Genomic DNA, 27,022 nt, shown 5'->3' with positions numbered 1-27,022 from the left:
CCAAGCCAAGTTGCAACCATCAACATTTGCTTAATGAACCTGAAAGTGGAATGAATAATCTGAGGTCGAAGCCAGTCTAATGACTGCGTATGAATGTGATCCCCATCCCCACCAACCAGTACTTGTGAATCTGAGGGGGAGATAACCCCAATCGGTCTGACACTTTCTCTAGGCCCCCTGAAAGACACAGCAAGTTTGACGGCCATGATAAAATCCATTGAATCCAAAATTGAAACCCTGTTACACATCTGTGCTACTATGGCGTCAGAACAATTGGATCTAAAAACGACCATGGTAAATATTGTAGACATTATTCTAAAGAACAGACTGCCTGATGAAATGCTGGTGAACGCTGCAGTGGACCTGAACCCACTGGAAAAAACTAACAGTGGTACTCAAGTTGCTTCCGTCAAAATGGGGGGTGAGCCCGCGATGGTGGAATCTGTAATACAAGGGTGCGGTACAGGACCACACGATTCCGTTAACATCATTGCCTGAAGAACAGGCAATGGAAGCACTATGCATGGAATCATCCATGTTTAATAGCCAGCTTTCCCTTTGTAATGCATCAACAAAGGGGTAAACCCGGCAACGGAATTCCCGTAGCTCTGTCTGAACCCTGCCTAATAACAAAAAAACCCAGCTGGGTCATGGGATAAAGAGACACGTGGATAATAGGGGGAGGGACATTACTACGGGCCTATATACCATTACTCGCAGCACTGGTGATGGATATGTGCGCCAGCTGCTGCTGCATGGCCCCATGGATAAATGTCTGGGTGCGCCCACCTTCCCAGTGTCTAGTTATCAGGAGGTGCAGAGATCCCTCCCCTCAAAAAGGCCACAGGAATCACAGTCTACCCCTCTGCCCAACCCTAATAAAACCTCTAGCCAAGGGGCTCTGCTGAATAAATCGTTGCATGGGGAAACTGTTGCCGAGGAGGTTCCTGCCATACTGGAGAGAACTCCCCATACCCTGGTCCTGGTGGACTTGAATATTATCAATGAGTGGAACAAAGGGGCTGAGGGTTTCGTTCAAAGCAGGTTGGCCCGACCCACGCCTGCTTACAGCCACAACCTTTGGCTCACCCATGTGGAGGCCGCGTTATGCCGGCTTGAGACACTTAAAGTTTATTGAAAGGAATCCTACTGATTGCAGCCCTTTCTCAATCATACTTGGCAGCTGCATCTTATTCCAGCATTAACTAACATCACCATGAAAGACATCAAGGGTCTTGAATTATCCAAAATAGACAGTGTTATGAATTGGGCCATGGTTTCCTTCTGCTCGCCTCTTTCGGTAGACCGCATCTGCACCCATTCTAGGGCCCTCTAAAATGTAGGCTTTGATATTCTTGTATTTTGTCCATCATCGCAATGGGCCCATGCCCCCGGGTGTAGAGCTATTGCCCAGCCTGGTAAGGCTATGGGAGGCGGGCATGGACTAACTTTGGGAGGGAGGCATTGAGACTGCAGAGCACATGGGTTATGCCCTCTCAACCACCCTGCTGATACGAGGTCTGTGCCCACCATCTGCTTCATGTGATGTTTTGGAAAACCAGAGGCCACCTGTCGTTTTTGAACAACATTACTGTACTTAACCACATAATGCAGACTGATTTATTTTTTTCTCCAGGAGACCTGGCTTACGTCCCGCTTTGACCTAGATGGCTATGTACTAATCGTTGCCCTTTCTTCTATACCGAAGGCTGGACGCCCTGTTGGTGGTCTCTGTGTTGGTGCTAAGTCCACTTACCATATGAAACAGATCTGTAATGTTTATACCAGTGATTATCTGCTATGTGGGGTTTTAGCTAGGTCCCCATTTGGTCACGGTTGTATGCTGGTGATATTATTACTCTTGGGCTCAAGAAGGCCCTCACTGATTCCATACGAACTTGGCAGTTGGAATTCCCCAAGGGGGTCATAATGGTGGCCGGTGATTTGAATGTAGACTGCTATGACTACAGCACAAACATGGCCAAGGGGCTCATGCAGAATAGGAAAACCTATCAGCTTGGTAGAGATGGGCGAGACCTTATGAAGGAGTTTGGATTATATATTATAGCTCCTACTAACAATGAAGAACATTACACCTGGACAAATGGCAAAAAGAGCAGCTGTCTCAATTTTATTCCAAATGCTCAGGTATCAAAATACATATCCTTGTTCAAAATATCCCTGGTCCCCATGAGCGATCATGTGGACACTAACATTGTGGAAATACTGCTGGATAATCTGGCTGTTAATGTGAAGGGAATTAGATGGCGCTGGACTAAGGACAACATTTCTGTTTTTAATGAGAAGCTGATACGGGTGGGCAAAACTGGGGTTTCTGTGATGAAGCTATGTAACTGGAATCTGAGTACCCTGTTGGCGAGGTACGGCCCCTATAGTGGCAGATATTGCGGTGGAATATATATATTCACTGAAAAAACTTTGTTAAAGGGACGTTATGGTTAAGTTGCACTAATAAAAACCCATGAAATTCATTGAAAAAAAGAAAAAGGTGTTAAAGGGACATTATGGTTAAGTTGCACTAATAAAGACCTATGAAATTCAATGAAAAAACATTGTTAAAGGGACGTTATGGTTACAAGTAAAACCACAAAACCTCAGAAATTCACCAGTTATGGTAAGCTAAGCAACCATAACTCGCGCCACCACTGTGCACTCATAATCCTAAGGCTAACTACTGGAGCAGATGAGTCCCAAGGGTGGGATGCATCCTAACCGTAACATCCGTTTAACAACGTTTTTTCTGTCAATTTAATAGGTTTTCATAAGTCAAATGTTTCATGGTGTTACATCACTGTATATTAGTTATTAGTAATTCCTCTTTTCATATATATGAAAGAAATATAAACCTCCTTTAAAAACATATTTTTTGCAATACATACTTATGTCTGTCATTATCAGCAGTGCATGCTGGGGATGGAAATCATTGTTCATGACCCCAGCAAAACCAAACCACCCCTATGATTCACTGCACCTACTCTGCATCCTAGCTCAGTGTCCACTATACCCTAATAATGGAACTAATGGCCAGGGCTCATGGCTTGCAGCCATGGACAGTCTCCAAATATATGGGGCATAGGCTTCGGCCATGCCGCATTCCCCAATAAGCAAATAAGAGTACACATTTGCGTTTGCCGAGGGCCAGGCCCACTACCCACACACCAAATGTATATCACTAGTTTTTTTTACTTACATTCTTATACTTTTCAAAAATAAAACACAAGACATATTTCCAAAAACATGCTTTCAGGTCCTTGCAAATCCTCCTCGTGTAAATTTGTTGTAATCTAGTCCACCACTTCAGGCTGTAACCGCAAGTACAATATTTCTTTCCCATTCAAACCTACCGCTTCGGCCATGCTGCATGGCCATTCCCACATTAACTCCATTGCTGGTACACTGTGGTCATGGCCAGTAGCCAGATTGTCCGGGTCATGGCCTTAGACCATGCCCCAGACAATATGGCCACTGCCCATGGCCACACGCTATACCTCAGTCAACAAAGGTATTTCAAAATTGTTTTTACCTACATTATGACACTATTAAAAAAAAACACTTCATACTCCCCCAAAAACTATCTAGGTGCAACACAATTCCTACCCCCAACAGTCCATCTAAGAGTGTCACATTTCCTACCACCCAAAATCCATCCAAGTGCGACACATTTCCTACCCCATCACATTTCCTACCTCAACAATCCATCTAAGTGCATCTAAGTGCATCACATTTCCTATGACAAAATACAACTAAGTGTAGTACACAGAAAACTCCCAATACATCTGACTATCTAGGGGGCACAGCAAGAAGTCTACACAGGGTTTTAATTGACCACAGAAATGGCTGTGTTCACTGCCCGTGCCACCTTACCTTAGTTGCACATGCAGGCTGATTCGTTGGTCGTCCATGGTCGAACAGGGTAACAGAGATGCCCACAGAGGAGCTGCCCTGGGAACCTCCCTAAAGAGGGCTACTTCCTAGAAGGATTCGCCAATAGCTGGCCTCGTAGGGCAGGAGTGGGGCAGGGAAGGACAGTGGAGAGAGTTAGGGAAAGGTGGGAGACTGGCCAGGAAAATGGGTGAAAAATTAATAAATAAGAAACCAGGTGTGGGCTGGAAATGAAAAGTAAGAGCAGCGGCCAGGAAATTAAAAGATAAGGGCAGGGGGCGGGAATAAAGCAGCTGAGAATTAATAAATAAAGCAGGAGGAGAGAGATAAGGCAATGGATGTTGTGGTGTAGTACTCTCTCGTTGGCCTGTCCATTTATGCAGATGTTTATGATGATATCCTGTCCCCAGCACTCTGAAGATCATAGGGAGAACCGGCCAAATGCACCTGAAGTCCTTTGAGCACAGACTGTTTAGTGCACCTATAAGATGCAGTGGGATTGCCCCTTCTGTGCTTAAAGATCTGTCAGGATAGCTTGCCAGTGTACCCAGCCTTGGCACTGGACCGGACAGATTCTTGATGTTAGCCCGCTTTCATGCTTACAATACCTGTGAGGACAGCCATGGGCTTGCACCTAGATATGTGGTAGCCTGGTATTGCAACTAGAAGACTAGCATATGCAAGTTAACACATGTGTTACACTTGGAGCCTTCTGTGTTAACACATGTACTGGACTTGCAATAACTGTGAAGAATAGCAGATGTACTGCACTGGGTGGATATTCGTAGGTCAGCACGCTTATTGCGCTTTGAAATTTGTTGTAGGTTAGCACATCTATTGCTCTTAGAAAACTGCAATGGTTAGCTCTGGTTTTACACTTGGAGGCAACTCTGTGGGTTAGCACATGCATTGGATTTAGAAGAATTTGGGCATGGCTCGCACTTGTTTTCTACCTGAAGAACTGTGATGGCTGGAAACTGGGCTGCACCTAGAAGTAATTGTTTTTATTCATTTTTATTTATTGTTATTTGTAGTCAGTTCGGTTAAGATGGATTTCTAAACTCTGACATGGTGGTCAGAGGTTAGGGAGGCCATCCTCGGTTTAGTGAAACAGGGGAACCTTCTTGACACGCCATACCAATCTAGGTAGCTTGGCAGGTGGTCAAGACTAAGGGCCTCATTACACAGATGGCGGAGAACCATGGCGCTATTAGCGCCATGGTTCATGCCGGTAAAATACCGGCACCGCCTTGGCGGAAAGGGGAATTACCGCCCCATTCCAAGGTTGGCGGGGCGGTAATCCCCCCTTCCATCATTGCCCTTCCCCATTCCCATTTTTGGCCCATAGGGCTCAATGGGAATGGGGAAGGCGCTAATTACGGTACCGCATTTGCGGGTTGGTTTTTAACACCTGCAAAAAGCAGGCGTTAAATCCCCCAACCCGTAAAGGGACCTCGTAGTAAGGCGGTAAGGATTTACCGGTACTGGTATTTTACCGGTACCGCTAAATCCTTACCGCCATCCGTGTAATGAGGCCCTAAGTCTTAGGAGGGGTGAGATTGATCTGAAGCCCACAATGAGCACACACAGCAACAAACCACAAATGACTCTTATTCAAGTATATATGAAAAATACCTATACATTTATTGTCGGCCGGACCAAATAGACACAAGTAACTTTAGCAAAGAGAAAAACAATGATCACACAAATCCTTAATCTATGCAGTATATATACATTACGTTTCCTACTGAAATACAGTGATAAATGCAACCACAATCTGTAAACAGAGGGTTAAATTAACACGTAGATGGCAGTATCATTTATTTATTTATTATTTATTTGTCAGTTTATAACGCGCAAGAGCCCACAGGCATCAGGGCACAGAAGGAAGAAGAAACTAAGACAGAAGCTAGGGTCAAACCGCCAGAAACAGATTACTCAAAAAGAAGAGTTTTCAAGCGTTTTCTAAAATGTAACAGATTTGTTCCTGTGCATATATCCTTCAGTATTTTGTTTCATGCCATGGAAGCCAGTAGGCAATTCTTCAGAGTTTGTTCCCTATCTTTCAAGTTCAACCCTAAGAAGAGTGGAGCCTTGTGCTCAACAGCACAGTTGTGCGTAAATACGCACAATTGCGCAGATGAAGCAAAAGCGGGTCTTCTTGAAGGGGCTGTAGCAAGTCAGGAAGGGGCTTGAGGCGATGAAGAATTGGTTCCCACTATTCGAGTAGGTCCTACCCTTGGCAGCAAAGCAGTATTCAAAAGGGGGGAATAGCTTTGGAGCGCAGGCTAACTCAGCCAAGTTTGAGTACCTTTATGGGATACTCGTGAGTTAAAACGGTTGGCTGTGCCCGGGGGCCACCAGTAAGTTATGCAAGTACTCACCGACCCTCTGCACAGTCCGGACCAATCTTTGCCAGTTTAGTCGATTCGCTCATAAATTCGAGTCCTGCAGTTTCTCAGGTCTCCGGCTTTCAGCGGCTGCGGTGGAGAACGATCGTGAGTGACGGGACAGTTGCCTTTTCTCAGCTTCCGCAGGAGGAAGAATATTCCAGTGCAGCGAGCTTCAGGGCACAGGAGAGCAGAACAACAACGGGTCTACAGCGACCGTCACCAACCTGTAGTGGCGTAGGAATCACAAGTGCGGGCATCGTTACGCACTCTCCTAATTTGGGACCCAGAGGAGGCAGGCCTACGAAATCTGGAAGGAGAATTCGGAATAGGACAAAATGACTGAGGGCAAAAAGTCTGAGGCCCAAAAGTCTGACCCCTATTTCTTCACAGGTGGGGGGGGGGGGGTAAAGGTAATAAAAATGTATACGGTTAAGGTGGGGGAGTTGTAGGGGGTCTCACCTGCATATATATTTGCAAACAAATGGGGAGGAAAAAAAGTCAGTCTTTTGGTAGTCAGACTTTTGCATATGGTCATTTCACGCAGATCTGGAGAATTCACAGGACCACAAGCAAGCGTGTCCCAGGTCTCGGGTTCCCACTCGAGACCGCAGCGGTTCTGTGGGGTACCCCGAGGTAGAGTTGCACAGTTCACTGGATGGCCCAGCAACACTTCTGAAGGGGCTCCTTTGGAAGGTAAGCAGGAGGCGCCAAGAGTAGTTGTTCCCACTACTCGAAAGGGGCAAAGCGCCTTGGCAGGCCTTCTGGTTCGATGAGGAAAGCGGGGATCCGATGGGACAGCAGAGGGCGAAGGGCGCCAAAACCTTCGTAAGCATCTTCAGCAGTCTCACAAGTCTGTTTCTTCATGCAGGAGACTTGGCTCCTTCTGTAGTTCGGTGAGAAGACAGGAGATCTACCTGGAATGGATGCAGAGCCCCTTCTCTTATCCAAGTTTATCTTTGTGCCAAAATCGAGGACTCCGAATAGAAGATCTGGTCTCTTGCAGGCATCCCAGACGTGGACCGATCATGGCCCACAGTGGTCTCAGTCATTCAGGCACTCCAGACATCCTGACACCAGCAGTGTGGATTGGGACTAGACATTATGAAAAGTAACTGATGCCACCAGTTCGTCCCAGGTACACTCGTACAATCACTTAAAAACCCTTTGAGGGTGTCTAGGACCATAAAACAAAAAGAGACCCCAGCGCACTGTACTGGAAGGTACATTGTGCACTGTTAAAAAGTTACCAAGAAATCGCAATTTAGTCGAAGACTAAGGGAAAAATGGTTTCCCAGTACCGACAGCCTGAATGGCGTGCCAGCTTCCCCATGATAAGTGAGCAAAAGCCCTGGGGAGTTCAGCTGAAGGCTGGGCTCCACTGGAAAAAGACAGGTTAGGATAGCCAAACAAAAGCAAAAGGTTTGGGGGGGGACCATAAATGAAGGGAAAATTGCACATAAATGAAATCTTTCGTAACATGTTCTAAAAGAACTTTAACAAAATTCACAGTTTTTAAAAGAAAAACATTTTATACAAATTTCACAAATTATAATAACTAGTAATTGTGTGGGCTGGCAACTGTATTGCACTTAGAAGGAAGAGCTGTGAAAGCTAACACTTGCACTGCTCTTAAAGAATTGTGAAGGTCAGCACATGCACTTTATTTGGAAGAAATTCTGTTAATTTAGCACACCTATTGTACTTTAAGAACTTTGAAGGCTGGCACTTGTATTGCACTTAGAAGAACAGTATAAGTAGGATGGATCAGAGGGTGGGCAGTGTGTGGCACTAGATGAATCTGGGAGTGGACATGTTGTGTTGCGCCTTATGTTAGCCCATCCATTGCGTTTGAAGATATATGTTAGGAATCCTCCATTGCACTTATAACTCCCTAAGTTAGCCTTGTAACGTACAGTGGTTATATGCAGGTATCCTTGATATCTCACTTAGTAGACTTCTGTTGGTAGCGTCTATAGAACTTTGAAGATATCTAGTAACCCTATAAAGGTAACCTGTCTAATGCGCTTAGAGATTTCCATTATCCTAGATTCTATGGGAGCCTGTCTGTCCCACCTAGAAGATGTTTTTGGACAGCCAGTCTATTGCGCTTGGTAGACTTCAGGGTAGCCTGTCCATAGTGCCTAGAAAAGTCTACAAAGGTAGCTGGTTTTCCTCCCCACAGACGATTGGATGACACAGCGACATCAAAGATCAGCTCCATCTGAGCTTAAGTGTGTATAAACACACCACTTCGGTGGACATCTGCTGCAGGCATGGCTATCCATCCACACACTATATAATGCAGGTACAACTACGACAAATGCGTTTAGCTGGTCACATAACCACTTTGCATTGAAACACCAGCGTTGCCTCAAAACCTCTGCAATTAGAATACAGCAACACCCTATGTCAAATTTCAGTCTAACTGGGTACATATCAATTCTCTTGCACTAGCACTCTGTTGTGACCTCCCTCAGTACCCGTCCACATGCCTGACCTCTTGGGTTGCTTACTGGAACCAAGTCAGCTCTCCTATTTCCTAATCTTGACCAAATGCACACACGCATCGTAAGCCTGAGAAGGTTCCCCCTGGGTGTCTCTACCACAAAGCTTGTTGAGGACATACAAATAGGAAAAGACGCTATGTAAATGACAACTGCAATACAATACAATACTTTTGGAGGTGAAAGAAACTGCCCTACTTTTATATGTAGACTTGTTAAATAATATTTACCAAATATTGATAAGTCGTCCATGGCCTCCAATGCTTTGCCAACTGATGTGCTTGGCAAATTCATCTGGTATTTCAACAGCTTTCTGACCACAACAAACTCTTGGCACTTTGAGTACAGAAATACTTTCCTTCCAGAATATTTGGCATTGAATTTATTTATTAAATATGCTTCCATAGTTTCCGTCTCAAATGACTGCTAACTACAGGACTCAAAAGTACCCTGGGATCACAAAATGAGTTTTTCTAGTCTAGAATATGATTTATTCATGACCAGAGAAAGTATCTGCCTGAATGATTTCAGTTGCCCATGCTGCACATGTACACCATAAAAGAAATCACAAATTAGGATTTGACTATCATCTATTTTGTTGTTAAAATGTTATACATGTGGTAACCAAAACACGCTCTCCCTGGAGTAGAGAGCTGGAGAGTCCCTACAGAAGGAACAAGTTACTTACCTGTAACTCCTGTTCTCCAGCATTGGTATCTTTCATGGATTCACATGCTCATTGAATATTCCCTGTCGTCAGGCTGGGAATCCTCAGTAATATTAAAGCAGTTTGCTTTAAAGCTTAAAACTGCTTGTTACTTATATAGCCTATTGCTGTCAATTTGGGTTATAGTGCCTCAGCCATAAACAATGGTCCTCCTTAGTTCCACTCATGCACTACTATGCCTGCACAGCCACCCTCCATGGGTGTTTTATGTTACAGGGGCTACATTGATCTGCAACCTTTGTCTCCCCAGATTTTTGTGACTACGAGCCCCATCAGCCCTAGCAATCTTAGTCAATAGTGAGGGATCATGGGAGTTATTGTTCTAAACATATGGAGAGCCACAGGTTGCGAACCCCTGGGCTACAACAGGGCTCGCCTTCAACCTGAGATTAGGCATCTCTGCATTGATATACTTCAAGATACTACATAAGGATCTATGCGAAGTGCAGATCTAAGGGGGTTTGCACTGTATTTTAGCTGAAAGTTACAGTTTTTCATTCCTCGAGAGGCAGTGGCAATAACCCTTAGCAATCTGATCTGTCAGACCTCAAACTCCTTTGACCCAGCATAAACCTAGAACACCTTACCATAGAATACATTTGAGGATACTTGTGTTCCAAAAACCTGAAATAACTCTCTTAGCATAAAGGTGTCATGATTAAAGAAAAAAAGACAAACCCACCAATTGCATAGCTTTCTTAATCCATCTCTATTTGAGCTTACTGTTTCCAGGAACGTATGAGTCCAACCAACATTCAGCTTTCAATGAATCCTTCACCAACTAGACCACTGGTCCATCCAACCATCCATTCATCCATAATGCATAAACCCATCCTATTCCAACCCATAAGAAATCCATAAACACACACATCAAAATTGTAAATCACTGTGTTTACAATCTTCAATTTGAAATACATTTGGTCAACTACTTAAATGGAAGAAGGCACTACTTTCATATTCAATCCTAATGTGGTGATCCTATCATTTTTGACACTGACCTATTGTTACTTTCTCCTTGCTTTTAAGTCCTGATAATTTGAACGATGACAAACCAGATTTTCTCTTTCCTTCGAAAGAGGGTCCTGGAGATAGCTCTCTTCTCTGTTCTGCAGAGTCTATTTTGTGAAAGAAAAAAAGAAAGAAAATAATTGGCTCCATCTTGCAAGTCATTAGGTACATGTACTGCTGCAAAAACACTTGCCCAATCAACCCATAATAGCCTCAAGATATATTTATTTATTTGATTTTTCATGGTTTCACAAAGTGTGAACCAGGACCAAAGGACATTGCAAAGCTGTACAGGCAACAATACAGTGCATTTCCGCAAATATATAGCATACTCAAAACACAAAACATACTTTTGTGCATCAAGTTAAGAAGTTAAGAGGGAATGATAAGAAATGCATTCATTCAATACAGCTAAAAGGACCAATATGTAGCACCTAAAAGAGAATAGTGGAAAACTTAATTTCAAAGTATCGCGGAAAGAGGCGATCATTCAAAAAGAGGAGAAAGGCAATGGATGCATAGGTATGCTAGGAGTGCACAGGATCACCATTAGCAGACAAAGAGAGCATTGCGAGAAACATGAAATTGGGTGTAGCTCAGAAGGTGAAGGCAGAAGAAGGGTATAAGGATGTGGTTAACCATGGGGAGTAGGTTGGAAATACCAATACGTAAAGTAGGGGAGAAGGAAGACAGAAGAGGCAACAGTGTATATGCATCATAGCCATGACTACTAAAGCACAAAAGGAGTTAGAGTTGAAGAGATATTTGTTTTTATTGATATAGTTGAATAATAAAACAATTCAACCTTTGAATACAATTTTAAATACAAAGGAATATCACCAAACAAACCTCTCCTAAAACATAACATTTAAAGCAAATAGAGAGAGAAACATATTTTGTGTGCAAACCAGTCATTAATTTCTTTACGAGGTTACAGGTTTAAAATCTCTAAAGACAGTATAAAATGTATCATTGCTAAAATCACAGTGGTACGTTGGCCGGTAAGAATCTTTCCCATATAATTTCAGCTGATGGGTGGTTGTACTCCTTAAAAAGTTGTTGTAAAACAATTTCCTTTGTGAGAGGAGGCCTGGGCACAAAACCATCATGTGTCTGAGAGTTTCAAGCTGGTTCTTATTTTTACAAAAGTGACAAACTCTTTCCCCCATCTGGGATTTAATCTTATTCCCAGCACTTTCCTGGTCGTCCATAGTTTAAAACAAAGTCTTAAAAACAATGCTCTAAACGTTGGGGATGGGAATTTATAAAGATAAGGAGAAATTTGATTCAAAGGTTTCAACTGAAAGTGACCACTTTCAAAAATCTTATATTGATTACATTGCTCCCAAGTAAGCCTCCAGTCATGATTCCATAATTTAACCTTGGCTCAGTCTGGGTTAGATACAAGAATATCTAATGTGATGTCTGCTTCCATCATTGTGTCTGTGCAGACTTTCTTCCATGCCTGCAGGGACCAATCTGTGTTGGGTTCTAATAAGGTAGCAATGGATGGCAGTATTAAAATACAGTTAGTGTTGTTTAAAAAACATTTCCTAAGCAAGGTGATCATTCACCATTTATGCATAATGTTTAATGATAATAGGCCCAACCCGTATCATATGATTTGAGTTGGGATGCTTACTGGAAGAGACAGCACCTTCTTCCAGAACAAACCCTCAGTTTTGTTCCAGTCTGGCATAACCTCTACCATCTTGGTTTCCGCCCCATAAATTATGATGGGGACCACTTTTTGTTTATAAAAGATAAGTAGCGGCTTGTAGGAAAGTTTTCAATATTTCTTGTGTATCATTCTGGCTTGTGAAGCTTCTATTAAGGCCTTTCTTCTAATCTCCAATTTATAAGGGGCCTCGTGGTTACCATTATTGGTATTAATTGCCAAATAACGGTACTTGTCCACTATTATCAAAGGTTTCTTGTATAAGAACCAATCATGCACATCTCCTTAAAGGCTTTTAAGCGGATAAAATAAGAATATTAGTTTTAACCACATTAATGGTTAAATGATTCTTAACCACATATTGTTCTGGCCCACTAATGATCTTTGAAGGCACATCAGCGTTTTATCTAAAATGACAAGGTTATCCACGTATAACAACCACTGTAATAGAATAGTCCCCATTTTGGTGGGTAGGAGATGACACTTTTCAGGTAATGGGGGATGTCAGCTACAGACAGGTTGAAAAGTGCAGGTGCTAAAATGCATCCCTGCTTTAAGCCTCTGCTTGTTGGAATTAGTTGTATCAATAAACCATTCTGATTCAGCCTGATTTGTATGGATTTGTCCTAATAGAATTGGGGAACCAGTGATTGAATATATTCCTGACTTGCTGCCTCATGGAAGAGAATCAAAGGCCATTTTAAAATTTACAAAGGCCATATATGTTTGGGGATGCTTGTGGTCTCGTGCAGAAGGGATGTGACCGAGCAGTTCGGGCTGGACTGCCCCTTTTGGGGTGGGACCAAACCTGATTTGCATATGGTCTTTCCCCTTCTGTAATGGCTTGGCAGGCGAAGAACGATGGTCTGGAGGGTGCCCAGAGCAATGCCAGTGGTTAAGATTCATTCTCATAGTATTCTCATAGGCAAATCTAGGTTAGCTATTGCTCTCAGAGTTCTCCTAAACTGTCTTTTTCTGTCTCTAATATGTATATCAAAGACATGTTTGTGTTTAAATGCAGGCCTAAAACCACTCTTATTGTTTTCTGTAAATACAGTGAGTGCGGCCACACGACCCTCGGATTCTATTTTATCTGGATTAAGTGCTCGTTCAATATACGGTATACAGTGATTATAATGAAATGAAAATAACGAATAAGGGAATAGTTTCTTACCTGTAACTCCATTTCTCCAGCATTGGATCTTTCATGGATTCACGTGCTTAGAATATTCCCCGTCGTCAGGCTGGGAGGGTTCCCAGCCTGATGACGGGGAATATTCCAAGCATGTGAATCCATGAAAGATCCAATGCAGGAGAACTTTAATAACGAATAATAAATAACAAAAAAAATCACTTTTTTCGTTTAAAGTATACATGGGGTTTGGGGTAAGGAATTAAAATGGATGAGGGGTTTTGGGTGGGGTAATAAAGCTAGGAAAAATGAGGGTTTGGGGAACCCACCAACATTTAAAAAGAGAAACAGCTTTGATATGTTTTAATTATTTATAATTAGTTTTAAAAGTTTTCGTTATTATTTCATTAGTTATTATCACATATATCACAATATACAGATGTTGAAGCTATGTAACATTGAGGGTGTCCATCTAACTTTATTCCTACCGCCAATAACCTCTAAGTTAAAGCCATAATGGTTCCCTTGTAGGTGGGGCAGCGGGAAGTCCCAAACTAACTGTAATAAACTGTGATCGCTATTCTCTTGTGAGATCACTTGAAACTCTTTCACAGTGATAAAGATCTTCCTTTCAACAAACATATAATCAATGATAAAGGTTTAATTGGCCAGTCTCCAAGTAGGCCTAGGTGGTATGTCATCTTTTAATGCTACAATCAACATGATAAAATTATGACTTGTCAATAAAGAAACCCATCGTTTTGCAGAACTATTGATTGAATCTTCATCCGCATCTATGCATTGAATGTTTAAATCACCCCTGATTATTGTGGAGATAGTGTTGGAGTCTTGCGAAATAAGGTTGTACGATGCTGATAGCAACTCAATCACCTGCTGTGGATTTTTGACTGACCCTGAGTGCAGGAAATCATATGGGAAGGCATAGAACAGCTCTACCCCTATCAAGTAAGGGGGAGGCCTCCTCTCACATGGAGTCGGAATGCTGTGGGACAACCTTCTCCCTGGGTTTGGGTTTGGAGAACCTTTTTCCCCTATAATCAGAGGGGGGTCCTCTCGCTGAGAGTTTAAAGGTGAGGATTAACCTCCTCTCTCAGAGTAAATCCCTGCTCAATTAAATAATTTCTTGCTTGTAATAGGGCATTGGTCACCAACTGAGATGGCACCAACAACCTCATCTTGCCCAGGTCGTGATCGGATGCAAATTCGACCTCAGCAATGTCCAAGGACTGAATGTCCTTCAGGCCTGGGGTCTCAAATAGGAGATTCAAAATATTAGATCTATTTAAGATGAAGCCTTTATGAGGTCTTCCTCTCCACTCTAATATGAGTTTATGAAATTTGGTGTGAGGCTTCCATGAGTGGGAGTAGAAGTGATATGAGCGTGCATGCCTCGAAGGTGGTAGAAGTTCTTGTCTTGTATTTTTTCGACCCCTGACATGCCTCCCCTCGGTTTGATCAGGATCTACCCTTGTCCTCGAATAGGCCTCAGCCTGATGAGATGGATCTTCCCGAAATTGAATAACCACTTGATTGGTTCTCATGGGTTGCCTTCTGAATTTTTGCTAACCGGTCCCTTCTCTGTTCTAAATTTAGAAATTGACCCGGGGCAGAGGGATTGTGGGGACCAATCACCTCATTTTGGTCACATAATGGCCTAGTGAATTGATTATTTCTAGAATTGAGACTGACTTGCACACCACCTACCTCCATAAATGAATCCTCACTGTATGTACAGTAAGATTAAAGAGATCAACCTCTTGCAGTAATGCATCTATTTCTTCTGGCTTCTGGGGGTGGGACGGAGGTGAAATGAAGAGAGGAGTGTCATTGAGTATCGTGACCAACTTTGATGTATTTTTTTTTGCGCTGAGATTTCCTTTTTTCCCCTAGTGTCTTCGTTTGGTGAGTTTCGAATGGGGTTGTAGATAATGTTAATGTTAAAGGTAACTTGTACTGTGCAGTATCACCAAGGAAGTGGTCCCCTGGCGCTCTGGCAGATCTGAGAAAGAACAGCGTGAAACAGGGAGGGTGTGGCAGCGACTAGTAGGGTGCGGTGGGAATAGGAGAGTGAGATATGATGTTCTGTTGGCAGCTTCTGTTTGGTTTGCACCGTTTGCTGAACTTAAGTGCGATTTTCAAGTCTGAGTAATTCCCACGTGCAGTTGTGCATGGTTATGTGTTGTTTGTATGTTGTTGCAGTGTGGTGAAGTACGTGCGGTTTGCTGTGCAGAGATGTGGTCGTCTGAGTTTCTGTAGGCGAACAGTTTGCAGAAAATTTAGGATTTTATATTGGGTTAGCATGGGGTTGTTTCTTACCTCTTTGCTTTGGGTTCTGTGGTCAGCATCTATGACCATCCTGTGTGCTATGATTTTGTTTGGCATCCTAGCCAGAAGGTACGTTGCGGTGTGGTAATTAACTTCTGTAGAAGTCTAGCAGTATGTGAACATGGGTCGTGGAGGTGTGTTCCCCCCCACCGTAGGGTTAGAGATGGTTAGGTTAGGAAGATTATGGGTATCTCCCTTGACTTCTACTGTGGGGTCCCTGCCTTCTGTGGTATTCCTCTGTAAACTGGGCGGTGTGTGTGCATGAGAGGTCCAAAATGTCCTCCCTATGCCCACCATTTGGGGATGGTTAGGCAATGGATTGTAGGTTCCTCTCTGGGCTTCCTGTTTCTATCAGAATTTATGATTCCTACTCGTTCCCTTCTGATTCTGGGGCAAAGAGCCAAGTTTTTAGTCGTTTTCTGAATTCCAGATGATGCCTTGTATTGTGTATGTTTTTTGGTAGGGAATGCCGTGTTTTAGGTAGATGCTTATTTTCTTCTTTAGGAACTCTGCTCCTCGGCCGTGGATTGCTCTGTGCGTTATGCACATTGATTTGAACCTTATTTGCTGTTTTATCGGCAGCCAGTGTTGTATTTTCAGTGCTGGGCTAATGTGTTCTCTTTGTGGTAGTTTGAGCAGGAGTCTGGCTGCTGCGTTTTGAATATGCTCAAGTTTCTTTAATAGGCGTTCTGGCATTTCTAAGTGTAAGCTGTTGGCATAGTCTACTCTGGGCATGATGAGTGCGATGATGGTGAATGTTGTTTGGATGAAGGAGATGAACGGTAGGATCCTTTTTACTGTGTGCGGGAGGAAGAAGCAAGCACTTACTTGTAGCTCAAGTGTTAGTTTGTTGTCCATCAGGACTCCGAGGTTCTTTATTATTGTTGATGGTGTCGGTGCTGTTCCTAGTTCTGTTGGCTTTGTGATGTAGTGGCTGTTTTTGGATATAACCATTATTTCTGTTTTGCCAGTGTTGAGTTTGAGTTTTTTTGTGTTCATCCAGCCCTAGAGTTCTTGTACGCATTCTTGCAGGTTTGTGTTTTCTGTGGAGCCAGGTACATGTTGAAGAGCAGCAGAGATAGGGAGGATCATAGTGGTACCCCACAGGTGGATTGCCTTAGGGTGGATTTGAAGCGTTTGATCCAGACGGTTTCTGTTCTATCTTTTAGGAAAGATTTAATCCAGCGTAAAGCTAGGTGGGTGATTCCTATTTCTTCCAATCTCCTAATGAGGATGTAATGGTTGACTGTGTGAAATGCTGCTGAGAGATCCAGAAGTAGTAGAGCTGCGCTTGTGTCTGAGTCTGCAAAAGTCTTCAGGTCATCCCAGATTGAGAGCAGTGCTGTTTCTGTTCCTCTCGTCTGAAGCCTACTTGTGCCTGGTCCAGCAGAAGGTGTTCTTCTGTATAATCTTGTATTGTTCTATATATGTAGGTTTCGAGCAGATTCGCTGGATAGCGGACGTTTGAGATGGGTCTGTAGTTGTCGATGTCGTCCACGCTGCCTGCTGTGTCTTTGAGGAGCGGTTTAATGTATGCCGATTTGTATGATCGCGGTACTTTCCCTGTTAATAGTGATTGGTTGAAAAGGTTTCTGTTCCATGGGTGCTCCTTCCGTGAGAATTGATCTGTGTATGTCTGGGCAGCAGGAATCCATGGGGCAGCCGGCTTTGTTGCTGTTTCTTACCAGCTTGACGGATGTCTCTGCTGATATTTGGGGAACGTTTTGTAGTTTGTTCTGATGATCCTCGGCTGGCAAGGTCAGTTGCGTGTTGTGGTAGATTGGTCTGCTTTGTGTAATTTGGTGGATGGTGCTGATTTTGTTCTTGTAGTGATCTGCAAGGTCATTGCATAGTTTCAGTGAGGGCATGGGTGTATTGCTGCAGCCAGGGGGTTTCTCATTTCGTTTATGATGTTAAACAGTTATTTTTGAGTGTTGGCAGCTTTAGAGATTCGTTGTTGTAGAATTTCTTTTTGGCCTTGTGGATTTCCTTTTTGAACAAGCGTTTTGTTTGTTGGAATTGTAATTTCTTTGCCTGGTCGTATTATTTTCCTCCACTCTAGTTCAAGCATCTTGTTTTGTCTTTTCATGTCGCTAAGAAGCGGGTTAAACCATTTTGCTGTTGCTCTTTTGCGTGAAGAGGTGAAAGGGTTTTCCTTGGAGATGTTGATTGTTTCGACAACCCTCTTGTGCAGTATTTTTTTTTTTGTCGCGGTGAGCTTCGTCCAGGGCCGTTGCCGGTGGTTTATTGATTTCCAGTGTTTCTATTAGGTTGCTAACTTTGATGGTTCTCCAGTTTCTTTTCTTGATGGGGGGGTAGCGTGATTACGAAAGGGATGATGAGGTGGTCGCTCCAGAGGATCTGCATTGGTGGTGCCGTGGTGATGAGGATTTTGTTGGCGAAGATTTCGTCTAGTGTATGGCCCGCCGTGTGAGTTGCTCCTTTGACTAGCTTATGTAGTTTCATTGTTTTCAATTGTTTGGCTAGTGATTTTTGTGTGTTAGTGGTTTCTTCTTCAAGCCAGAGGATGAAGTCTCCCAGAATTATCAGGTTTTCCTGCTGGATGGCTTGGTTGGTAATGGCTTCTGCAAAGGTGTCCACGAAGGTCGCATCATATGACGTTTGTCTGTAAACTAGAACAAATTTGAGGTTTGTTTTGGGGTTTGCTGTTAGGTGAACGATTAGGGATTCACAGTTTTCGCTGATTAGTGGTTCATCAGTTTTAATTTTCAGATGTTCCTTGTAAGCTACTGTCAGACCTTTTTTGTTTTTTCTGTTTGCCTGTGATCACTTGAAGTTGGCAGGGAGGCAGTTAAGGAGTGTGATTTTGTAGTTTTCGTCTAGCCAAGTTTCAGTTATGAATAGGATGTCAATACTCCCGTCGCAGAGGAGGTCAAACATCTCTGTGGCATGTTTGGACAGTGATCTTGCGTTGATTAGGTTACTATGGATCTTTTCGACGGTCTTGTGTTTAATTTTTGTCTGTTTTGTCTTGTAGTAGTTCTGTTGGGTTGCTTCTGTTTTGCTCACACAAATTGATTGTAGCTCAGTGGGCTCTGCTTCGTCATTGAATCGTTCTCTTAGATTGATAGCTGTGTGAGAAATGTTCTACTTCTTGATCTTCTATGTTTTGTTGTAGTCGTTGATGCTTCCCTTGTATTCTTGTGATATAGGGAGTGAGGGCGTTGATTTTGTTCCTTTCCCTTCTTGGATCTTCTGTTCTTTTCCTGCAAGGTTCCAATAGGTTTTCTGTCTGCCTAGAACTGCTGGTGGAATTGAGGTGTTGTGGTGTGGAGCCAGTTAGGAGGTACGGCGTTAGATATAGGGATTTTTCTCTTCTCATGACGTTTGTTCTGTTGGTCGTGGTGTTTGTAGGGGTGAGTTCTGCATTCGTGGCAGTTTCTACAGGAAGAGGGAGTGGCTGCATTGGGATTGTTCCTTGTTCCGTGTTTCTTTAGCGGCATCCCTTTCTGTGTTGGGGCATTTTGTGGTCCTAGGTGGTTGCTTGAATTTTCTTTTTTTTCTTTTTCCTTTTTGGTTTGGGTTACAGGGGCTGTACGGCTCTTGTGGTTGGGATGGTTTTGAGTGTTGTCCTTTTGCCTTGTGATTGAACGGTGCACTATGTGGCCTTGCTTCTTTTGTACATAGTTATAATCCAGAGCTAGTTGTGGGGTAGTTGTGTTATAGTGGGCTGCTGTTGTAGATTGGCTGGGGTGTCTGCATATGAGTGATTTTTGAGTTATTTGGGGGATTCTGGGCTTGGGTTGTTCTAGGGTGCAGGTAGTTTGCTGGGGGTTTCCCCGATGGCTGCCTAAATAGTGGATTTGGGTTTCGTATCTCTCTTTCCTGTGGGTGGAGGGTCTAAGTGTAGTGGTGTTGGGATATTAAGCGTTGGAGAGACGGTAGGCAGATGGGTTATCGGTCGGTTGTGGGAGGCGAACAACCTGACCTTGGTTCTTAGTTAGTTGGGTAGTGATCAAGCTATGGTTAGTTTCTTTCAGCGGGTAGCCGGATGTTCCTGGATGGTTGGTGAAGGCCTGGATTTCACAAAATGGCAGATATAAGCACTCCTAAATTTGAGATGCTGGAAAGTGGGAGAAGGGCCTAGGCTTCACAGAGTGGCAGATATAAGAACACCTAAATTTGAGACTCCTCAACAGTGGGAGAAAGGCCTGGGTCTCACAAAATAGCAGATATAAACACTGTTGAATTTGAGACTCCTCGACAGCGTGAGAAAGGCCTGGGTTTCACAAAATGGCAGATATAAAAACAGCTGAATTTGAGATTAATAGTTAGTGCTAGAAGGGCCCGGGTTTCACAGAGTGGCAGATACAAACGCAGCTAAGTTTGCGATTCCTAGATATGGGAAAAAGGTCTCGTTTTCACAGAATGGCAGATATGAACACACCTAAGTTTGAGATTCCTAGATAGAGGGAGAAAGGCCTGGGCTTCACAAAATGGCAGATATAAACACACCTACGTTTCAAATTCCTAGCTAGTGGGAGAAAGGCCTAGGTTTCATAGAATGGCAGATATAAACACACCTACGTTTATGTGCGCAAAAACACTTGAGAGCCAAATAGCATGGACCTCGATAAAGATCTCTGATTTATTGTCTTTTTGCCTACTTGAACTTGTTTCCCCGTCCCCTTCTACTTCGCAAAACTGTTAAAGATTGGTTTGGTTGCTGATTCTATCACCTTGTTATTTGCTTGGTCTGGCCGTTGAATATAATACTCTCACTACCCTGAGCTGCATGCTCCTCATTAGCTGGCATTTGACTTTTCTCTAAATTGCCAGATTCAAGGGTAGAGAGCTGCAGCTCTCGGTCCCTAAGCACTGGGGCTGATCCCATGGTTGAGGTTACCACTATTACCAGGTCCCCATTATTCCTTTGAACTAAATGCTGCTCTAGGGAAGTTATCTAGGGAAGTTATTTTCATAGTCAAGCAGTGTAAAAATCCAAATTGCTCTATGGCTTTCATGTCCAGTGCTTCGTATAGTTTGGCTAAAGCCATTAAAGCAGTGTTCATTGCCGTAAGGGTGACCTCCATCATGGGAGTTCAGCCCTGGTTCACACCAAAGACCTTCGCGGGTGGGGTTAACAAAAGACACTGATGAACTAGATGATGAGGTCAAGGATTCAGGGTATAAAATGGGTTATTGTGAAAGATTTAAAGGGAGGGGAGAAATTAATGATGGTAGTTCGGTATCCTGTACCAACACTCGTTCCGCTGATAAAGTTGTTACCGGGTCTAGATGCTGAGTGACCCCCTGTTTTGATGGCAGAATCCTATCTGTTACTATCTGTTACTGTGGAAATATTCAACTTAGGCAGTGGGTCTACGTTTTTAACAACTACTTCCCGATGATTAATTAACGACAAATGCTTGCCTATGCTAAAAAGAGCCATGCCCCCTGTGAACCTAAGCTAGCATAGACTGTGGAGATTGCATGCCCCCCAAACAATGGGTAGCTAGGGCATTAGCCTCCACCGCAAAGGTACAGGGCAATATCTCTTCAACCATCCTCCGCGATCCCACCCCTCTCTCAATGTGTGGGAGTTTGGCAACAGTATGTGAGTCCAATATCTCTGTAAAATCAATGAGTAGTTCTTCAGTCGAAAGATGGACAACAATGGCTGATCCCTGTGGTTCCCCAAATCACAGCCTTTATCAACTTCCACTTCAGAGGATTTCATTGATTTTTGATAGCCTATAATATCCGATGTTAAGGATTAAGAGCGAAAAGATTACAAGCCTCTGGTTTTCTTTAAACAAACCAGATTCCCCCCACATGTCACGGGAATGCCAGCAATTTCAATGGCAGTGTGCAGTGAGCGTTGCGAGGTGGCTTTCCTTGGGATAGCTGATTTAAGTGTGTATGCATGTATGCATATGACATTTCCCAACACAAATTTTAAATGTGCAAAAAAAAAAAAAAAACGAATGACAAATCAAAATTACAAACAAAGGTAACCAAAACACAAATCCTTTAACGTCTGTAGTTATTTAGAGAGCAGGAAAAAAATAGATGCTAATAATGCCACTCACGCCACTGCACCCGACCGCCCAACTGCCAAACTGCCAAACTGCACTCAGTGAAGCACTTTGTGATGCGAACGTGGTAGGCTGTTTTTTTAAAGTTTTGGCGAAAAGTAGACCAACAAACATTCTTTCAAATTTTGATTAAACAATCCCAAATTAAATACTAAGCTGGAAATAAAATAAAGGTGCGTAAGTAAATGTTCTCAAGATTTGAAGTTCCCAAGTCCTCATAAAAGTGAATCTGATGATCTTCGTTCAGCGTACCTCATGCCCCTGCAAGAAAAGTTCCAACGGGCAGCCAGTAAGTAGTTTGCTGCCTAACTGCACTTAGTGAAGCACTCTGTGATGCGCATGGGACGCATTTTTTAAAAGGTTTGGTGGAAAGTGGATGTTGCCAACAAACATTCTTTCAAAGTTTGATGAAATAGTCCCAAATTAAGTAGTAAGCTCACGCCACTGCAAGAAAAGTTCCAACGGGCAGCCAGTAAGTAGTTTGCTGCCTAACTGAACTCAGTGAAGCACTCCGTATAAATATAGAGACCTTATTTATTTATTTATTTATTCGTTTAATTGTACATCGTTCTAACAAGACATTTTACAATCAAAATTAATTACATAAAAAAGTACTTGCCATAAATACATAATGCAATTCCAATCTGCAGTGTTAATCATACAACTATTCATATACACAATCATAAAACACATATAACAATTTCATCATACTAAAAATTATTTCATCTTACTAAAAACCCATTTCATCTTATATAGATAACTTACCCAACAATTTCAATCGAATATTTAACTGATTAACCCCATACAATCACACACAGAAATGAGGTAGGAGCCCTCTCCAGACCCTATAAAGTGTTAAATTGACTCTATCAGAACCTGTATTTAGGCAGAACACCCAGGACTCTTTCATACAAACTGTATCTAGCGGTGTATGTATGTGCATTACACACTTGTTATCAGAAAACTCACATTATAGCCTGAGCTCACTTTGATGTCAGTTTTCACCAGATGTAATGAATGGACATTTTTAGTACGAACTGTAATAACAGGTGTATTAGTTTTGCAGTTGAAACATTATGCGTTTACGCTGCTATGACACATGCTCCTACGACATACACACAGATGGAATGCACACCTACGATACGCACTCATACTGCATGTGTTCTTTTGAAACATGCTTCTACGACATGTACCATGTATCGGAATGCAAAGCTGATCCCACCCGTATATGGAGAAACATGCATTTTTAAATGCTGCATCTCTCTTTCTAGGACACGTGATCTGCTGTACCAGTGATATGTGATGTCATATGTGATATCATCAATTATGTAATTTGTGAGGTCATCAGTGTGCTTAGGGGCCACGCAATATGGGCATCAAAGTGAAGGTGGTGTAGCTTCCAGCACCTTCCAAATTTCAGGGGCTTTGTTGCATTACATCAGCACCTCAAGGTCACTTCAATTTAAGTTGTTTTACCGAAGGGTTCCGTTGCATCAGATTGTTTCACCTTAACATCGCTTCAACTAAGTTTGTTCACTAAATATAAAGGGTTTTGTTGCACTGAAATTATTAACCTTAACTGTTCCTTAAATACAGGTTTTTCACTGCATTTCAAGGGTTGTGTTATGCTATACCTCCAACTACCTGTAATTCTGTCTTTTTGTCTCATAACATAGCTGATGTCATATCATTTGTTATCAATATCTGTTCCTGAGCTATGCAACATCGGGTGTATAAAGTATTTCATCTTTTTTTGTGTACACTCGATAAGATGGGATTAGTAATGCTGTACAATGACGAGGAACAAGGGGGAGACTGTGATGAGGAAGACTGAACTTGTGTAGTTGGGGACTGTGAAAAATAAGAGTGAGATGGGGAATTCAGGAACTATGACGAGGAAGAGTGAGGTAGGGTAATTTGGGACTGTGATGAGGTAGATGAGGAATAGCAAGGCATGGTTAGTGGGGGAATGTGATGAGGTAGAGTGGGTTGGTGGTAGTGTGTTACCGAAATGAGGAAGAGTGGCATGGTGTTAGTGGGGTTCTGTGACCTACAGAACATTAAATCATGCCTACTTCACTTCTGCAAAAATATACCTTACACATTATAAACACAAAAGCCCCTTTAAAGACTACCTATAAGTATGAACTTTTTTCTGCTTAAAATAATGCTCAGATTATTTAACTTTAACCACTCATCACAAATCTACAACTCCTACCCATACAGCCCTCTGTATGGGAGCGAGGGGTCCTCGGGCCCCCTAGCGTCGTACACTCCCCAGTACAAGGCTTGGACCGCGTGCCTCCGGTAGTGGGATTGCCCCTTGCCCTTATGTAAAGTTAACCACGGTTGACTGCTGCATAGATGGGACTACTGAGCAGGACACGGGGCATCCATCTTTTGTGCCCCCTTTCGACTCCATCTTGGGTAAACAGGCCTCACTGCGATAGTACAGCAATGCTCAGCTCCCCTTTCCACCGCAGCAGCCAAGGACAGAGACACAGACACAAGGCGCACAGGCAGCTGGCTGGCCCCCACCCTTGCACTCCCCCTGCGAAGGAAAGCTCTGCGCTTCCATTCTCACACTGAAGCTGGAGAAAGTTGCAACAATCAAAATGCTATTTTTCTTCCTCTGAGATCACTGTTTGTCTGAGAACCGGCATGTGAACCAGGATGAGCTAAGCACTTTCTGCTCGATTCGTCCTCATAAACGTGCAAGCCACCCACCCCCATTAGAACAATTTATTGCCATCCTGACCCTGCACCCCCTGTAAGGTATTTCCTTCAAGTGCCAGACCCTCGCCTGTGCTGCGAAACCCACCCAACACACCCACTACTAACCTTAAGCATTGTTATTACTGTATATGTTTTTACTTGTACTAATGGGTTTGAAACCTAGAAGAGATGCGAAAAATAGCCTGATTCTTTTACATGCACAATAAAGGTCAAGGCCTTCAATTAAAGCCACGAATGACCCAATTGTACTGACAATGATCATTGTGTGTGACTTGTGTAGAAATGTGACAAGTAGCATAAAATGTTTTCAATAATTTGTTATTTAGTATGTAACATATTAGCATAGGTAGTGACCACAGTGACCGGACCCTGACCTGCATGGAGCACAAGATGTTTGACATCCGTCAGCTACTCAGCCAACCAGGAGGAAGAGATGCTACCCACACCTACAGCACCACACCGTCTGGCCAATTGGGTCCATTTAGCATTTTTTGTTAGAGTTACTTTAACTAATATAAATACCAGAATGATGTAATGAGATTTGGGAGAGTTTTTTGGGTTATTTCCTAGCTGGAGAAATAAACCATCCTTTGAACTCTTGCAGCCGGGTCTCAGTGCCTCTTTCCCCGACAAGGGGTTTTGTCTGCTATTTTATTTTTTTCTCTCACACGTAGTAAGACGAGGAAAGGCACGTACATTTTTGGTGACCCCCGCGACGTGATTTAGAGAGGTGCCTTGAGGCCTGCACCACCCGGCAGCGAGATCCAGGGCGCCCCCCAGCAGAACCATCGCCTCCGCGGTTGACCAGACTGTGCACACCAAGAAGAAAGGGTCAAGGGTTCCCGGTTGACGAATACCCGATCGAAAAAGCTGCTCGCCAAGGCAGGCCTCGGCTTGTTTGGGGGACGGACCTGAGCGAGGTCCAGCCGTGAGCGGCGACCCTCGGAGTACCTGACTGAACACGTGGAGTCCCAGTTGCAAAGACCCCAAAGGAAGGTAAGAGGAAATACGGGAAGAAGGGAATTAGCAACAAAGGGAAAGTAGCCAAGAATAGGGTCTGCGTGAGTGACGGTGAGGCTTTCCTGATCTATCCTTTATATGGCCATTAGGTGTTGTAAGAAGTAAGAAGAAGAAGAGAAGTGGTATGCTAGCCCGTAGGGGGTAGAAGGCGGCGCCGCGTAGCATTTGTCCCGACCAAGTGTAGAATAGAGATAAATAGAAAAATAGTAGGGGTCTCGTGTAGGCTCTGAGTAGTTTTTTAGAACATTCTGTTTCCGTGGAAGTAAGAAATCTTGAGACATAATAAAGGTGAAAGAGGTGGGGAGTGAATGCGAAATAGTAGGTAGCATAGGGAAGAAGAAAAAACAGGGACAGTAACGGGAAAAGGGAAAGAACAAATGCGCGCAGGCAGTGCATGTGTATGTTGCATGATTATATGTTTGTTGGTCTGCTTTTATGTATATGTTTTGTTAAACACGCTAAAGTATTTTAATACAAGTAATTTGCGATTGATATAAGGTAAAGCAGAGGAAATAAACTGTGAGGGGTGATCAGGTAACACCTCTCAAAAAGCTAATGTGACATATGGTAATTGTAAGCATTGATAAAAAACTTATTATTTCCACATATTGTAACTGACATACCTAGTTAGAGGTGGGAAGAGATTCAAAGGTACCAGAATACACAAGAAAGGAAAAGAAACATTGCCATGGGGGGAGTAACACCACTAGCACATATTTGCCAGCACCTTCCACTATATAGCGACAGGATACAGAAATATCACGATCAGTGGATCACTGAGATAAAGGGAGACGGGGTCAAACCAATTTGGCCAGAAGGAGGATCATTTGGCAAAAGAGTGTTGGACCTAGTATCAACACATTTGCTAGCACAATACAAAGGGAAACAGTTACAGAATCGGAGAGAAGTGTTAGATTTATGGCGAATGTTTGAGGAAGTTGCCCCCACGGCAGAGGTAGGTACAAGCCGAATGACAGAAAAGCAGAAAAACCCTGAAGAAGTAGGCGGGACACCAAAAGGGGAATGCTCAACAACTACAACCGAAAACGAAGTAACAAAAATCTATCCCCTAATGACTAGGCCAGCGGTAGGGTTGGGTGAACCCCTGTATATACCAACCACCACCACTGCCCAGAGCAGGGCAACAGCCCCCAAACCTCCACCATATGACAAAGGAGGCCTGTATGGCCCCACGAGTGCGCCTCCTGTGGACATAGCACATTTAACAGGTGATTTGAACCGTCAGCTAGCACACGCACAAAGGGAAATAACACGGTTAAGAGCTTTATGTGACAAAGGGCAAATGCTGCCAGGGGGAGGGGAGGTACCCCCGCTGTCACTGGCAGATCTCACACCCCTGATAGGGGCAGCAAGCAATGCAACCCCAGTAGCCTCGGAATCAGGGCAGTCTATAGTATTGCAAGGGACGTCATCGCAGCAGAGGCAAGAACAAGAGTGGCAGTCAGGACAGTTCCTGTTCCAATTGAATAACAAGCCAGTGAGAATTATACGCCCA

The 27,022-nt window shown here is 43.3% G+C and overlaps 1 protein-coding gene across 11 annotated transcripts in view; it reads right to left on the bottom strand.

Moving 5' to 3' along the window:
- The window catches only part of OBSCN (obscurin, cytoskeletal calmodulin and titin-interacting RhoGEF), a 3,169,051-nt gene that overhangs the window by 408,491 nt on the left and 2,733,538 nt on the right, over positions 1–27,022 (bottom strand). For all 11 annotated transcript variants that reach the window (XM_069647058.1, XM_069647065.1, XM_069647061.1 and 8 more), the window contains one exon: positions 10,526–10,642. In XM_069647058.1, coding sequence (XP_069503159.1) covers positions 10,526–10,642 — 117 coding nt within the window. The remainder of the gene's footprint in view (positions 1–10,525; positions 10,643–27,022) is intronic.

This window comes from Ambystoma mexicanum, chromosome 2q (genome assembly GCF_040938575.1).
Source record: "Ambystoma mexicanum isolate Mex_15411 chromosome 2q, UKY_AmexF1_1, whole genome shotgun sequence".
In the NCBI taxonomy this organism is placed as follows: Eukaryota; Metazoa; Chordata; class Amphibia; order Caudata; family Ambystomatidae; genus Ambystoma; species Ambystoma mexicanum.
This window is presented reverse-complemented; position numbering and strand designations above follow the sequence as displayed.